Consider the following 18,259-nt stretch of genomic DNA (forward strand, 5'->3'; position numbering starts at 1 on the left):
AATGGAAGTGGTGATTATGGCAAAGGCTGTAAAAAGTACAAGGAATCCACTGATTGTATGTTTGCTAAGAAACACATATGAACTGCAGGGATTGAACACCAAGCAAATCAAGCTATGTTCTGCCTAAATGCTCCGCCTATCACATGTAGCAGCAGAAGTGCTAAAAGAAAAAAGATGAACTTACAATTTGACCTAAAGATCGCATCCTCAGGCCTCTAGTGTGCATGAAATCAGTCAGTGTCCGACCATCAACAGGTGAAAGCTCCAATGAACCAAAATCTGCGACCTAAAACATGAACCATATTGGCATTGATGGGAATATTAGGCATAATAGTTGCCATTATGAAACAATAGTATTGATAATTAAGAAAAAAGTTTTAATTTACCAGCTTGGAGAGAGCAACTTCATCGTAAAATTTCCGAGCCATATCAGTTAATTCCTGTGGAGACTATACAAGGGATCACTTTATATAATTTACAGTTGAACTAAAATGCTATATGCAACAAACTGATTGAAACTATCCGTAATAGATAACAGTTATGATTGCTAATAACTTATTGGGCGCAAAAATTATCAATAGTTAACATACATGCATGAATAATTGCACTTTTTTTTTTCTTTTTTTTTTGTGGTTAAAAGCAAAATTTTATAACCAAAATTTGAAATGAAAACAGATAAGGCAATAACAAGGAATTGGCAAACTAAAATATGAAAAGCAGAAAATACATTTAAGAAAAATGAATGATAAACCAAAACTAAACATCTAAAACGTGAATATATCCTTAGAAAGCTCTCATTTATGACCCCAAGCTTATAGTCTTGTGAATATTGGAGAATTATGATAAATTATTTTCTCTTTTCTTCCTCCCTAAAAGAACATGACATGAAGCCGACAGGAAATCCGCAACAATTAGGGCAAAGCAAATTCTTTTTCTTCAATTAACACCAATAATACAATGAGAATAGATCAAGATAAGCACCTATAATTCATGAGGTATGCGATGTCTCCCAAATCCTACAATTCTAGATGTAGGAAATCTGTCACAATCTCTAACCCTAAAACTCAAGACCCAATCTCATGCATAATCCCAACCCTAATCATATTAGTCATACTTATATTAAACAATAATGAATAATAAAAGACTAAATAACCCTTAGGCTAAGACGACAAAATTGCGTTTGGGCTAGGCACCGACGTAACAATACTCCTCTCCAAAAAAAAAACACATTGTCCTCAACGTGTAAAAAACTGCTGTTAGATCAAGTCATATAGTACTCAATGTCTGTCGTCATATGACAATCCTTTCCATTTACATGATATTAAACCTTATGAATTAAGGTCAGTAATTTAATTTGAACAATCAATTGAATTAAAGGACCAATAACATCAACATTGGTTCATGCAAAAAAGAAGAAATAAAGAGAAAAATTTAGTATTTATTTGGTAATCATTTATAGTCAATTTAATTATAAATTGCTATATATTATTGTTAGAATATTATGAAATATAATCAAATGAGAAAAGTGAAGATGTGAAAAAAAAATAAAGAATTTGAAAGGGATCATTCAATACGATGAAATTGAAGTACTCTTACTTTTAATATGCAGTAGCATTTTTGTTTTTATTAATCAATTGCATTCATAGTTACTACTACCTATAAATTTAATTGTCAAATTTTATTCTAATTTATATACTCCTCTTTTATTAATCATATTATTGTGATGATTTTACATTTTAACGATAATTATTATACATTATGTATACAAAAAAATATTGGATTGAATGAAATACACGAATGAATGATATGAACCGGATGATCATTATATATGCATAATTAACTAAGATGAAGTTCAACCCTTTACGATACTAGCGTGGGATTGATCCAACAAAAAATTACCTGCTTTTAATGTACATTTCATGCACATTTTTAATGATAGTACACTTTAAAGAAATGTATTTTGAATATTTTTATCTTTAGGTACAATAAATGAACTTTTGGTGAAAATGAAGCAAAAATGGTATAATTTGAAGCCAAATTGAGCAAAGAAGAAAATTCTGATATATCGTATTTTGATATGACTTTCCATGCTTAATCTCTTTCATATTTATTCCATGTTTTTGAATGGTTTTTGAATGAAATTACAATGAAATTACACTTTAAAGAAATATTGTTCTCATGTCTATCTTGTAGGTATACCAATCTGGAGCGCAACGGAGTTGAAACAGAGCGAAACGAGACTAAACGGTGAAGCTGCGTGCAGAGTGGCGCTATAGCGCCCGAGACGGTTATTGGACAACTTTTGGGCGATTCTGGGCCATTTTGCGATGTATTGGAAGCTGCTAGACAACTTGCACACCCCATGGAGCGATTCAATGAATCTTGAGACTTGGAAAAACTCTTGAATGAAGAGAAGTGTCTCTTGTAATGAAAGTATGTGTTTCTTGGATGAAAAGATGTGTCTCTTAGAAAAATGAGGGGTTTTTATTTCTTTTTAAATAGGGGGGCTGATGCCTCTCATAATGAGTAATTAGGGGAGTATAGAGAAAAAATTAGGAACTATTTTAGGAGTTTGGCGTGAGTTTATGGAGATGTCGATTTCTTCATTTTCTAGAAAAAATGGTGAGGGATTTTGAGAGATGAGAAAAGAAGTATGAGCGGCGCATGGATCGGCAGGAGACTTTGTTGGAGAAATTTTTTGTCTTTTTTAGAGGGAAAAAACTAAGTATTGTGTTCTTCATTATCTTGTAATTGTTGTAAACACTTTCTAGCAGATTTTCTTTGATTTAAATGAAATTTTTTGTTGTAAGTAATTTTCTTTACTTTTTTCTTTTAATATGAAATAATGACATGTGTAGGAAAATTTATTTTATGATAGAATTATTTTTATTTTATTGAGATGAGTAATATCTCCTTCGCTTCAATGACATAACTTAAGTGACAATATGTTATGTTAAAATTTATTGTAAGTGAAACTAAGACTCGGGAGAGCGGTGATCTTGCAACTAGAGTGCACTCACATTGTCCGGTTAGTTATTGAGGAATAATATGAGCGGCAATGCAACTTTTAAAGAAATATAATTGATGATTTGTTTCTATTAGAAGCTTCTACATGACAGATAGTTGCATAAAACTAATAGAATACTAAGCATATCTATATGCTTTAAAGAGAATAGGTAGACATATGTTCCTTATTGACACTGAGTTTATTACATAATCTATCATTTTTTTTATTGTTTATGTCATTATCTTCATTTTACTTTTCTTTTGCAATGAATTGGATACATGTTTAGGAATTTAAATTTGATTAAAAATTCTATTATTTTATTAATGTGATGATATTTTCACCGACTCTTAATTAACTTTGCAAACTGATCACTTGATCACTTGTGAGGTTAAAATTGTGAGGTTAAAATTCGTTGAGAAACATAATGACCTGGGAAGGCTATGATTTCACCCAACAAGTGGATACCACACTTCATTCTAGGCAGTCATTGTGATCACCTAAGGGGGAGTGAAAATAAATAGGGAGATAAATTTTGATGGGCGTAAAATTGGTTAGTTCTAGAGTGACGAACTAGATTCTTATCAATTTAGCTTAAGGTTTAAAACTCTGACGCTGAGATTCGACCATCATGATGGCATAGGCTAAGGGCATATAGAGGTGAGAGACTAGATAACATTGATGTGAAATCGAGATATTAAGGAATCGGTCTTAAGTTAGTTAATGTTCTTTGCAAGCACCGAGAGGGGATAAAGAATAAGATATGCTCTTATTTGTCACTGACAACATTATATTTTAAGCATTTCATTCATTTACATTTTCAGGTCATTGCACGCGAAGGGTTGACTTTACTATCTCAAAATTCTCAAAACAAATTTATCCAGAAAATTTATCTTTATATCTAGAAAGTTATGTTTATATTAATATTTTCATTTAGGAATAGTTATTATAAAAACCACTTTAATCGAAATTCCAAACTAAGATCTGATAGTATTAGATTAGAATTAGTCTAAGGGATATCTTATATCGCTTTTTTGTGAGATCGATACTTGGGGTCTTAAAAGAAAACCCCATGTTACTTAAAACGATACGTATACTTGCGTAAAATCCCTGGTGTGGGAAATATAAATCAAATTCTAAAATTTATAAAATATTATTTTGCGCACTAGCCGTTTAAATATAAATCGAGTCAAGTTTTTTATCATCTTTCTGAGCTTAACAATCTACGTAATTGCGAGTTGAATCAAGGAACACTAAGGTACATGCTCACGTAAATGAAAAAGGATATTGATGTCAATGTATCTTCATTGATATAAGTATAGACAGTGTTCTTGCACCAGCTGTATATAAATTAAAAAGATATTGATATGTAAACGATATACTAGGACATAGTTAATATTTAGAAGTATCTTGAATAATCATATTAGATAATACAAACTTTCAAATGCTCTTAAATTGAATTACATAAAGTTTAACTAACATGCATATTATTTTTTTCATTATGTTACTATAGCTTAGGAGTATGAGTATTTATATACTATGGTTAACTCATTATTACTTTAAGCTAATTTTTCAGGTCTAATTAATTGATTATAAGATGAGCAACATAAAAGAAAATATTTATAGAAGACATGAACAATCAGACCAGAGATAAATTTATAACTAGTTTAGTTTAATTTTCTTATATCTAGTTGCTTTTTCATTTGTTAAATGTTAGTAATAGAAAATGAATATAAAAAAAAATTCACTAACTGTCTGTACCCACCTTGATTAATTTCAAGTCCTAGGTTGGGTCGTGACAATTTTAGATAATGTTGTTGAGATGACCATGTGTGTGTGTGTGTGAAGAGAGAGAGAGAGAGAAATAGTTAAATGATCATTTCAATTTATAAATTGTCAACTAAAACTATAATTTAGAAATAAGAGTATTCACTGAGTTGTTGATAGATATAGTAAACTGACAATTTTTTATATATATAACTTGTATTTAAAATTGAGTGAAGGAGGGAGCAATGTGCATATAAAAGATGGCCTAGCCTAAGGGTAATTTTATCTTTTGTATGCCTAAGGGCAATGTACTCTTTTATTATTTATTATTGTTTAGATTAAATAGAGCCTAATAAGTTAAGGGTGAGATATGCATGAGATTAAGTCTTTGAAACTTAGGGTTAGAATTTGAGAGAGAATTTTTACCTCTCGAATTATTGGATTTAGATTGCCTACCCCTCGAATTATAGGCATTTATCTTCATATATTCGTGTTGTGTTGCTTTGATTTAGTGTTCAAGAAATAAAATATATATTAGTCTTTATTTCTATGAGAAATCGGTATATCGTATCAAATTGCTTTGATTTAGTGTTCAAGCATTTATCTCGACGTAGTACAGAACGTGAGATCATCATATAATGACGATTAAAGCTTGCAGAGAAGGCAACGACGAGATCACAACTTACAAAGACATGAAACTCCCTTCTCTATTCGCACAGAAGGCAACAACTGGATCACGGTACTTGACTTGACGGAGAAGGCAACAATGGAATCACGACATAGATAGACCATAGACCCAAAACTCCCTTAGTGGATAACACAACGAAGGGATCACGGTACTTGGTTTGGCAAAGCGACTGGATTGCGGCTTATAGAGACCCAAAAGTCCCTCGCATCTTTGTGGTGAAGGCAACAACTGGATCGCGGTACGTGATTTTGCGGGGAAGTTGAGTACTACGACGGGATCACGTGAAAATTTTGATAGCTAGGAAGCATCAACAGGATCACGACTGGATCAACATATATGAGTCGCCTTCGTGACCAGAAGCAATGTTTTGTGCCTCCTTAAGGTGCGACTCGAGCTAACTGAGAATTTCAGAATTACGACGCTCCCATGTTTCTGAAGATCACAACGTACAAAGACCCAAATCTCTCATCTTTCTCTTATTTCCGTTTTTTCCTTGTGACATAATCATGATTAGAGCTAGGTGAGAAGGCCACGCGGGCATCGAGGCGAGAATAGAGAAGAAAAATCAAGATCCGGTGTATCGTAATCATGATATAGTAGTGATTCAGAAGATCTAGGGAGTATTTTGCAGATCATGATTTACGATCTTGTGGTACATACATGACCGAACTATGTGTGAAGCCATAGATAGGATTTCAACATATAGTAGTTCTTTCTTCGTGATCGAAAACCGTTATGGGAGGAATGGCGGCCAAAAAAATAGGAGATTTGGAGAATAAATTGTAGGAAGAGATGAGCAAAATTAAATCCAAGATGGAGAAAATGCTCTCCACTATAAAATGAAGGTTTTCCTCCATGGAAGACTGATTTGAGGGCCGTTTCAAGATCATAGAGAAGATGTTGAGATAGTTTATTGAGATGCAATCCAAGACCCCGTCGGCGGTTCAATTTGCAAACTCTACCGAAGGGTTGACTATAGATTCATTGACTAAATAAAAAATGAAAGATATCAGACAAGAAAAACACGAAGAGGAAATCATCAACCATCAAGAATCTCCTCTCAGAGCTTCGATGGGGAGAGAATTAGAGATTTTCGATGGAGGCGATTGAGCCAAAAGATGGAGAAGGGGCAATGCAAGAGGTATGGAGGAACAAGATGAAGAAATGAGAGAAATTGGGATGGGATATGACTACGATAAAAAAAAGAGAGTTTTACCGTCAATAAATGGGAAAAAATTGTGAATTTAGAGAAAGTTATGGTGGAGATGTCAGAGTTACCAAGTTTAAGATGTCGCTCTTCGAGGGAGAAGACAAGCATGAGTGGGTGTAGAGGGTGGAGCAATATTCTGCAATGAATGAGCTAAATGGCGAGCAGAAGGTCATGGCGACAGTGTTATGTTTGGAGGAAAAAACTCTAGCATGATTTCAGTGGAGGGAAGCTAAATACCTAATCCGCTCATGAGAAAAATTTAAGGATTTCTTATTGGAACGTTTCTGAACCATTCAGGAAGGAGACCTACATGAGCAATTTTTAGCATTAACCACAGAAGGGAATATCATGGAGTATAGAAAAAGATTCGAGCTCTTGTCAAGATAACAGAGGGGATTTTTTAAGCGCTATTGGAGGGAAACTTCATGAAAGATTTAAAATCTGACATACATGCAACACTTTGGCTGCTAAGACCGTGAGGCCTGTGAGAAATTATGGAAATAGCAAACTATTACAGCTGCAACAGTACAAAAAAACTCAAATAGTTGAATTTCAAAAGGAAGGTTCATGGGACAAAATTATGGGTTACGAACGGGAGTGACTCTCAAGCACTTTACAAAGACAAAGATTCGGTAGAATTGAACCAATGGGTTATATTTTCAGTGTGATGATAAGTTTACTCGGAGCACCATTGTAAGGATCAAACATTACAAGTTCTCACAATGTGCGATGAGAAGACAGATGATAAAGAAACAAAGATGACAGTGGTGGAGGAAGAATACCCTCACTTTTTCCCACCTTAAGAATAATATGTACTTTGTTGGGGGAAATATTATTATGTCGGTGCCTAGCCTGAGAGCAATTTAATCTTTTATTATTTATTAATGTTTAACATAAATAGACCCTAAAAGCTTGGTGTGGTATGCATGAAATTGAGTCTTTGAAATAAAGGGTTAGGATTTAGAAGAAATTTTCCACCTCTCAAATTGTAAAAGTTGGGAGAGATCACCTAGCTATCGAATTGTATGATTTGGGAGAGATTGCCTATCTTTTGAATTGTAGGTGTTTATTTTTATGTATTTGTGTTGTATTGCTTTGATTTTGGGTTTGTGAAATAAAATATGTGTTTACACTAATTTATGTGAAAAATTAACTTAGATAGCATCAAAGTCGTGGCCAATACAGAGAAAGGTAAATCTAAATTTAATTGTTTTATTTTTAATTAATTTGAATTACTTTCGTTAGTGGCTCTTATAATTATTTGGATGATTTTATTCATTAGTTGGTAATAGTATTAGAATTAAAAATTAGTGTTGAATTGTTTGTTCCCCCTTTCAAAGTTTCAAGTCCTTAGGTCAAATAGTGACACTGGTACGCTCATTTCCCACATTTATGAACTTTACATCAATTTTTGTCAAATAAACATGTTCCAACAATGAGATTATTTTGGATTATAATTAAGAAATCAAAATACTAAATTGTATACCTTTAATAATCTAGGACTAAAATGGCTCGCCACAAATATTTAGAGACTATTTTGATTGTTTTCTCATAATTTTGCCATTCAACAAGCAAGTAAAATACCAAGAATGTTTAGATGAAATACCAAAGCTTACGTAAACATATAGTTTTACCCACATTTTAACGATCAAACATAACAAAAAACCTCCTAACATCATCAAACACACACAAATCATTTTTTTTTTCAATTAGTAATATTTTACAAATACAAAACCACAATCATCAACATGATTTCAGTTTTTCTTATTTTTCAATCATAAAACATCCATTAGCAAATCAAAATTATTCACATTAAGCTTACTAAAAAATAATATGATGCAAATTTATGAAATTTTAAAATGATTTGGTTATGCACCAAACATTAAAAAATAACACCTAAATAGATGATCTACATGGTAAGATAGATGTAGCAAAAGTACAAAAATCAAATTAAGTATAGAAGAAAAAATACTTCTAATAGAATTGATTTAAAAAAGCATTACTTGGAAGTAATCTTTTCGTTGGTCATTATAAGCTATGTATTTCTTTATCAAGTTTAATCAATGGTCAAACTTCATTAGAAGTTATCAAATTAGATCATAAGTCTGCTTTGTATGTAGGTCAACATCAATAATTTTGATCTTGAAATTGAAAACAGTGATTACAAAACTAATTATGTGGACAACTAAAAAGTCCACAAAAAGGAATAGTGGTACATACTGACAGTTATTTGTGTTTGTGTGTTGGTCAGGAACCCCATATCAGAGGAAACTTACAACTAAAAAGCAGATGTCCGACCAACATATCATCTGCTTTTTAGTTGTAAGTTTCCTCTGATATGGGGTTCGTTTCCCTCTGATGGAGGGTGAGGTACTCGAATTGTTAGACACATTAAGGATGACCGAGACTCGTATAATAGCTTCAAGCCATTTCTTTATATATATATATATATATATATATATATATATATATATACATGCAAGTATATGTATATGTATGCATGCATTCATCAAAAAGCACACATACATATTTCAATCCACTTCAATCAAGCTCAATTTAATTTAGATATAGTTTAGTTCAAAATAAATTCAAGCTAGGATTGATTCATGTACTTTAATTCCAAAATATGTTTGAGCCAAGTCATATAAAACTAGATTTGACCTTTCTAGCAATTCAATTTCTAGTTCAATCCACGTCCATGCTAATGATGAAGAATCAATCCGGCTTTATGTCAGTTAGATTTACAATAGGCAATTTTGCATCTACAGATGATATTTTTTAACACCAAAAAAACATATGATCAAGTACCATAAAAATCCTTTAGTATACATTAAGAAAAAGAATGAACTTGTCATGACTATTTTAAAATTAGTTAAAATATACATACACATATGCAAGTATATTGACAAATATTAAAAGTAATTATAAAGAGACTAACAAACTTTTAAACATACAGAATTACATTTAAGGATCAGTACAAAGTTTTTAATTTTACTTTTTATATTGGTTATCTAGATACTTACAAAATATTATTCGAAATAAAATATCTTCATATTTGCCATTTGGAACTGATCTAAGAGAATAGTTGAGGCCTTCGCTAAATAAGTGCCAAGTTATAAACGATGGAAAGTTAAAAGATAAATACTACAAAAATCAAGGCATACATATGATATGCATATTTAGGAGGGAAACTCCTACCAGACAATCAATCTAATAGTAAAATTAAGTGACAGAGTTTGATAAGTTTAAATATTGAGTTTATTATATTAAAAATAAAAAAAATAAATAAGGATGAAGTTATGGCTTGTTGTTTATGATTGGAAAAAGCTATAGTAATGCTATGCAATAAAAAATATTAGAAAAAGGATCATTAATGAATCATAGTTGGATCTTTCACATGATAGATTTGAATGTTGGTAAGAAAAATCACAATAAGAAAATTATGGTAACAATAGAAATAATAGACAGAAATAATTATATTATCAAGATCAAAAAGGTTAATGCCACATGTATGGCTCAACAAAAACAAACAATGAAAGAAAAATGAGAACTCATGATGGACTTCAGCTAGTTATAATAATTCATACATATATATATATATATATAGTGAAAATTAATTTAACATTAATAATTAAATTTATCACTTTACATAAAATTAAAAAGGAAAATTTACATGCATGCCACTCAATTCTAATGTATTTACATACTTAACATCTAAACTTTAAATTTTTACATGCATGACACCTTACCTAAGAATGAAAAGGAATATTTCACATTTTAAAAGTTAGAATAGTGGTGTTTTGATGTGGTATGATAAATTTAGATACTCTAATTGTAAAAATTAGAGTTAAGGTGTTAGATATGTAAATACATAAGTATTGGCGGTATGTATGTAAATGCCCCAAAAAAAAAAATTTACATAACAATTAGCGATATGGAATACCACATAACTAAACAGGACCTAACAGTTCTTTTAGAGCAATGCAGATAAATATGATAACAATGGAGACGGTGACAGCAACCATTCATATGGACAGTAGCTCAGTGCTGGTTACCTATGGTTGGACTGAAGTTATATTATGAAAAACCAAACCAACTTCATAAACTAGTAACTAATATGCTCATTGCATAGCATATAAGTTAAAGTTATTAAGAAATTTCATTCACAGAATGTGTCCGAGCATTTAAATGCAATAAAGTGGAAGCATCAAGTGCTAAGATACATATTCAACCATACATACATCAGTATATAGAGAAGAGAAGTTTAATGCTAAATGTGTACCTTAAGATGAAGTCCTGTGTCAGATTCTTTTAATCTCATAAATGCTGAATCAGGCAGCAGATCTTTGAGTGTGAAATGACTCTCAGCTGATTCTGATTGAGCATCAACGCACTTGGAATTTTGGACCTCACTCGTAACTTCAATCTCTAAAGATTTTCTATCAAAAGATTTGCAGTTTTCCTCGTTCACATCTCGTTTCTTCTTGGAATTCTTAAGAAGCTTAAGTGGTTTTCCGAGCCCTTCAACCTTGGTCTCATGTCTTGCTTTTTCAACAGCATGCTTCCTGCCCTTATCACCAGCTTGTTTCTTATCTTTCTCCGCATTTTTTATGTCCTGTAAATGTTGTACCCAACATGCCCCAAGTTCCCATCTAAAGAATATACTATTATCAGTTTCCTCATCTTCAAGCTTTGTTAAACTCTGAATGAGGACTTTCTCAATGAAAGCTTGAGCAGCAGATTGTTCTTCAGCTCTGGACTGCTTCGAATGATTGGATATTCTCTTCTGTTCAGATGCAGGGACTTTGTGAAGAAGCATCCTCAAACTATAGACAACATCAAATATATTAGAAGCACTGAACTCATCTGAAATGATTAAAAAGTTAATGGGCCACCTAATAGTCTAAGTAACCTGTTAATGTTCAAAGCATTAGATCCTTCAGGTTGATCATCTATATCAAAAATCTGTAATGGGGGGCCTGCTGCCACACATGTCTCTTCGTAGTTAACTTTAACAACTGCAACGTAACCACAGTATCTTATGTTGACAATGCCTAAAGTGCACACATCCTGCAAAATCACAGATTATTCTTAATGAACAGTTGAACAAAAACAATTTATTTATGGCTTTAAAAGCTTCGGAGTTGAATAGCAAAGTAGAGCATAGCTAATTATTGTTCTTACATGGGCTGCTGTGTTTTCATCTGCAGTGATTCCTTTTAATAAGTTTCTCTCTGCCAGATTTTTACAGTCCATTCTTGTTGTTCTGGCCCCATCAATCTTTGTGTCCACTTTTTGGGTTGCATCTGAAGCATCCCTGAAAACCGTGATGCTAAGATCTCCCACTGTCTCAAGGTGTAAAATTTCTTTCGTCTCAAGTGATGGCATCAAACGCTTCACTTCAATAACATGCTTAATTGCGGCAATCGCTCTAAAGATAGCAGCATCCACAAATACGCTGTGAATCAGAAAAGCATTCCTATCCCTGATCTGTCTTTCCTCTGCTGTTTTGCAAGGCATAGCTGTAATGAACCGAAACTTACTAGCCCAAGGAACTAAATCACTTTTGCCATCTCTTGCCCATCCACCACCATTACCCCCCCATGTTTCATCCTCTGCAGGGAGGGGAGGAAATGTAGCGGGTGATTGTGCAGCTAACGGTGGAATGAGCCATGTATTAGCACGATATCCATAGGGAAGATTACCAAACTGCATCATGAAGAAACAACTCATATCTTAGGACGGAAGAGACCTAGCTAAGTGACGAGGGTGCTGCGTCAGTGTACAAAATCAATATCATAATGTACGACAGCAAGACAATATTTCATGAACAAAAAATACATCATATGATTTGGATATTGCTGAAGCCTTCCCTTTATAGACGATATATTATATTCATTGGCAGAACCCAAACTTAGAAAATACTAAACTGCTAACTTGTACATAAAGACATTCTTCTAAATAGGTGTGGAGAAAAAATTTTAACATTTGTAGAGAAAGAAGGAAAAATTGTGAATTTCAAATTTAATTCATTCCACCATAGAAAAATTTGTTGAATCCCATATTGTCAAGATGAAAATAAACACTTTAGTGCTGGATTTGTTTTATTGATTTCTAGGACTTTTATGTGAGTGCATATAGTATGACAAGCTGGAATAACAATTTCATTTCAAGTCAAGTAATCAAGACACAGGAAAAAAATCTCATTTCTAGATCTTTCAATCATCATAAGAAAATCCCTTGCACTGAGCCACGAGCTTCACCTTCTAAATCAACTAGACCAACTGAACATGGCCAACATTTCATTAATCAGTTAATAGGTCAAAGTTAAGCACTCGTAAAAATCATTGCTGAGCTAGGTTATTTGAACTGCCAAAGCTCATTTTAAACTTGACCAATTGACTAAAAAAATTCCCCTGATGAAGGCCCTATTGCTAACTAGCACTAGTGACCGACCAGGTTCACTTGTCAACTTGGCTGACTACACATTGATGTTCTTGATGGGTTTGAACGGATATGGAGTCAATCTTCCTGAAAACATTTTTGAAATGTAATTTTCTTTTGTCCTATATGTGCAAAGAAAACTTTCAATAGTTCCAAACCAACTTGCAATGGAATCCCATAATTAGAAATCCTTGGGGATTGCTTGCAACATTCTTTTTATTTTTGCTTTTTCTTTTTTTTTCAAAAAAAAAATGCATTTATTTGATATTTTTGTTTTAAATGTTTATGTTGAACAGTTTCTAAAAACCACAATACAGAATTATGTTTTCACTATTTTTAAAACATCTTTTCTGAGTGCATCTCAATATATCTGCTAACCTGACTACTATTTATGCTCTCCTAATCTCTCCCTTTCGAGTAACGCCAGAACCGACACCACCATTGTCGTTGCTGGACATGATGCAGACACCAAAACTACTCTTCCTTTCTAACCTCTGATGCATGGATCATGAGTTCTTCAATCTCGATTCTTTATTTTAATTTGTATCTTCTTCAATCTATGCATCTTCTAAGGCATAGATCGTGAGTCTCCCACCACTAGGAGGAAAATTGTAGTTCATAGGCTTAGAGAACCTTGCTTCAGTTTTCAGTTGAAATTTGATCAGTACCCTCCATCCCTAGCCATCAAGCAAACCTCCCGGTGGCAATCTCATAGCCGCCAACTGCAACTCACAAGGGAGAAGAACCAAATCCCAACTGGTGAGAGAGAAAAACTTTAAGTTGAGGCCATAAGGGAAACTCCTAAGTCTGAGGAACCAACACCAAATACCCGACAACCATAGATAAGAGACATTCAAACTTTTCAAATAGATAAACTCCTTCCTAAGTTGCCCCAACTGAGGGAGGTCCAACATATCAGAAATGAGACTCTTTTGTACCATTTTAGGAAGACTAGATAGAGTTAGTTGAGTGTTAAAATCTATTCCGCAGTGTCCCCCAACAAATAATCAGACATGATGAATCATAAGTTTGGAAGTTGACATAGAAGATTGGTGGAGAAGAAAATTCTTCAATGGGATCTATGTTCTACCAGAGGAGAAGAAGATGCCTCTCTCGAAGGGTTGCTAGTGAGAGTTGCTCAGTCTTTCACAGAATTCACATCCCAAAGTTGAATCCTCCTTACATACTTATTTACCAAATACATTCAGTCGAGTACAAGGAGCGGATATAACAAATTACGAAACTACTGGCTTGAGAGTTACTTTAGAAAAAAATATGATTATATACCTATCAAGTTGTTCCCAAAGCAGAACGATATTTATTCTATCAGAATATGTTTTAGGATGACAATACCAGTATGAGTGACTTACCGTGAAGTTATAGTAGCTCCACCATCTTCAACATGGCCGACCTGACTACTATGAGTATACAAAAGCTTCGACATATAATGTTGAAGATCCCCCAAATCCCGAGAGATTGATGCGAGAGCTACCGGACCCCTCCTTCCACGATATTGCGACAGTGCACAGGCGCCAGTTCACGGGAACACAAAAAAACAAACCAAGCGATCTTCGACTCCTTTTCAATTTTTAGCAAGTTTTCTCCTTTCTTTTCATTCATATTTATTAATTTCCTATATATGCATTGAATTAGAGTTCAGAGGGAGTTTTTTTGAGTGTTTTGCATCCGAACAGCTAACGGCGTCTCATCTTCCTTCGAGGGCTCTATCTTAGTATTCTAAGTAATGCTTCAGCTGTATCTTGATCTCCAGGCAGTGATTATCTTCCCTATCCCTTTGCATATCTCTCCCGCACGCTACCACATCAACCTCCTCGCTACATTTGCCCCAAAAGTAGTTGTTTTGTTGTTATTCCTGTAGTGCCTCACCGTCAAATCATCTTCCTCATAGTCGTAGCCCTAGAATAATTCTCATTTGGTTGTCCTGCAGTCATACGCCTTCCCCGCTGCTGTCACCACCATTCTCGCTCGTCGTCACCACCCGGAAACAGCCTTACCTAACTATTTTCAATTGTTCCAGCCACCTGACTATTTGTTTCTCTCATTTCAACCTACTGCTTTTGTCGCAGCTCCTCCCATTCGTTGTTGACGTACTCCTCCCTTGTTGCCGCAACCAAGGATGGCCCTTCCCGTTGGTTCACTATTGTACAACCCCTCCTCTTTGCTGACCCAACCACCCTCTCAACCCAATCAACCACCTACTTCCACTCTCTGACCACCTAGTTGACCTTCACCACTCGTGAATCAAACCTTAGTGTAAGTATATGTCGTATTTATTATAATTTCTCTTTCAAGGTGTTTGATAGTAACTGTCTATTTGTTTTAGTAATAATATTTTTTTCCTATTATAATTTGGGTTAACTACAGTATCATATTATCTTATAATGTTAGAACATTTACAACAAAGATGCATGAGCAACTATCTTGGTGCCCTATGTATGACCTTTACAATTTGCCAAAGAGAGATATTGTATTGAAGTCCCTCGAATAATTTGGAGGTGGGCAACCTTTGTATCAATCTTCTATAAATAGTACATGTTGATAAATTAGGATAGAGTCACGATCTCGTTAGGGACTTGGAATTAACTAAAGACGGAAACAAACAATAAGGTAATGACGCGGTACAGAAGGACAAGAAAAGGAGAAAACAAAGGGATAGAAAATAAGAAACGTACAGATATGGAAAATGAGATGATGAATCAGGAAGGGAGAGAAAACGAACAATTAAAGGAGAAGAGCAGAGGGTCGGGCAAACGAAACTAGGGGAGAGAGAACGAGATCGGGAAGATGAAGAAGTGATTTGGTTATATAAATTGCATGTCCACTTACCTGAAAACCAAGCAACAAGTGAAGGAGAGGAGAATAGCACGGGAGAAGCACTAGTCAACAACGAGGACTTAGGAAGCATAAGCTTCGAGGTTAAGCTGTGGAAGGACGACGAGGGGCTCGAAGAAAACAATGAGCTTCAGGCAGTTCGAGCAAAGGAAGAGCTCTCTTGCGAGGGAGGCTATCGTCCGAATCTCTCACTCGCAAAAGAGAAACACATATTTCAACGGGGTAAGTTTTGGTTGAAGGAAATATTAAGGGTGAGTTTAATAATTATGATATTTAATAAAAATTATATAACTATATAATATATAATTATGTGTGTGTATATATATATTTAGGTTAACACAAGATAAAATAATGAAATTTAATATTTAATTAATGAAAATTTAATAGTTTATCGAATTATTAAATTAACTAATTTTACAATATGTTAAGGTTCCAAATTTTGAAGGATCAATATCGAGACAAATCAAATAACAAATTAAGTGTCATCGAGGTCAGTACTTTTACATCTAAGTTATAATAATAAAGTTGTATTTTCTTCTAAACTACTCACATTATAATTAAATATCTTATTACTAAAATTAGAATAAGATTATTTTGGCTTATTATTTAATTTGATCATCTAGAAGTGAATTTGACTGATTTGCATAGTTATACTTTTTACCACGCATGCATATTATAAGATATTGGATGATATTTAGAATGTAAACAAGATAATTTATAGTATGTTTGCATGTGCATGTTTGACTATGATAGAACACCTCTTGATCATATTAGTCGAGAAACACTAATATGTCTGTGCAAGTAAATGAAAAAAAAATACTGATATTGATGCATCTTAATTGATACAAATTTTTAGATGATGCCTCATGTGACGGTTGTCTAGATATTAAATGATATTGATTGAATGTTTATATTAAATTATAAAGAAGCTTAGCTGATATAAATATTGTTCTTTTGCTTCTTTGTAATACGTTAATTTAGAAGTAAGAGTGTTCATTGGCTCATTTAGTTCACAATTGTACTAACTAATTTTTCAAGTTCAAGTAAATTATTAAAAGATTAACAATAAACGATGAAATGTTTATAGACGAAGGGGAAAACCCGTAACGAGTTAATTTTAATTGTATTGCTTTAACTTAATTTGTAGAAAACTTTCATTTGTTAAATTGTAGACGAATGTAGAAAATTTAATTCGCACCGTCCGACAGTCCGTTTCTGCCTTAGTTAATTTCAAGCCTCGAACCAGGTAGCAACGAGTCTGGCAATAGAAACTAAATTTTTCGTGTCCACGATTTAACAAATGAAAGAGTCACTAATCAAATTAAGTTAAATCGAAATATTTAATATTGTCTCGTTATTAGTTGTTCGTATCTTCTATACACATTTTTTTCTTCCATTGTTCATTGTTAATCACTTAATCAACCTGAAAGTTAGTTTAAAATAACAAAGAACTAAACAAACTAGTAAATACTCATACTCCAAAACTATAGTAAAATAATGAAAAAAGAAAGCAATCTACATGCAAATTAAATTTTTTAAAAAATCAATATAAATATTTGACATACTATTCAATATATCTTACCACATCATTGTCATTTTTTATATATACAATCATCACAAGAGCATCGTTTAAGAATTATACCACATAATGTACTTCAATATCAATATTCTTTTCCATTTACGTGTACAAGTACCATAGTATTTCATCACTAGTACCATCAAGAGGTGACTCTATCATAGTCAGAAATGCACATATAATCAATCTATGTAAATCATATCATGCATAATTTTATATCACTCAACATGTAAGACTATAATACATTAAATAATTTATAATATGAGATTATAAGCATTCGCATCAAAATAATTGATAAATTTTAATAATAAAAAAATTAATTATATTAATCAAGCATATAAAACAACTCATAAAACTGGTTAAGAAGAAATACCAAAAAAATATTATAATTTAAGAATAAGAGTACTCACATTGATAACGATCTACTTGCTTTAACTTGTATTACTTCTTTCAAATTATCACCTATAAAATATAAAATATATAATTATCAATTTACTTAATTCTATCATAATTTAATTATGAATTATTGTTTCATTTGACAATTTTAATTAGAATTTGAATACTTTAAACTTCAAGTTTAATTATAGTAATATAATTAATATTTATTAATTTATACCAAAAAATGACCCTAACATTCTTTTAGTGCTTAAATCAAATGCACTTAAGTTTAATGATTAAATAATAAATTTATATTATACATAGATACATATATATATA

The 18,259-nt window shown here is 32.8% G+C and overlaps 1 protein-coding gene across 1 annotated transcript in view; it reads right to left on the bottom strand.

Annotated features, from left to right (window-relative positions):
• The window catches only part of LOC110021988 (protein TSS), a gene marked incomplete in the record, with an annotated part of 50,252 nt that overhangs the window by 26,973 nt on the left and 5,020 nt on the right, over positions 1-18,259 (bottom strand). The window contains 5 exon segments of the mRNA XM_020720739.1: positions 185-286; positions 387-449; positions 10,952-11,495; positions 11,582-11,739; positions 11,854-12,378. Of these exon segments, the coding sequence (XP_020576398.1) occupies positions 185-286; positions 387-449; positions 10,952-11,495; positions 11,582-11,739; positions 11,854-12,378 (1,392 nt within the window).

The sequence above is a fragment of the Phalaenopsis equestris genome, unplaced genomic scaffold, assembly GCF_001263595.1.
Source record: "Phalaenopsis equestris unplaced genomic scaffold, ASM126359v1 Scaffold000160, whole genome shotgun sequence".
Lineage (NCBI taxonomy): Eukaryota > Viridiplantae > Streptophyta > Magnoliopsida > Asparagales > Orchidaceae > Phalaenopsis > Phalaenopsis equestris.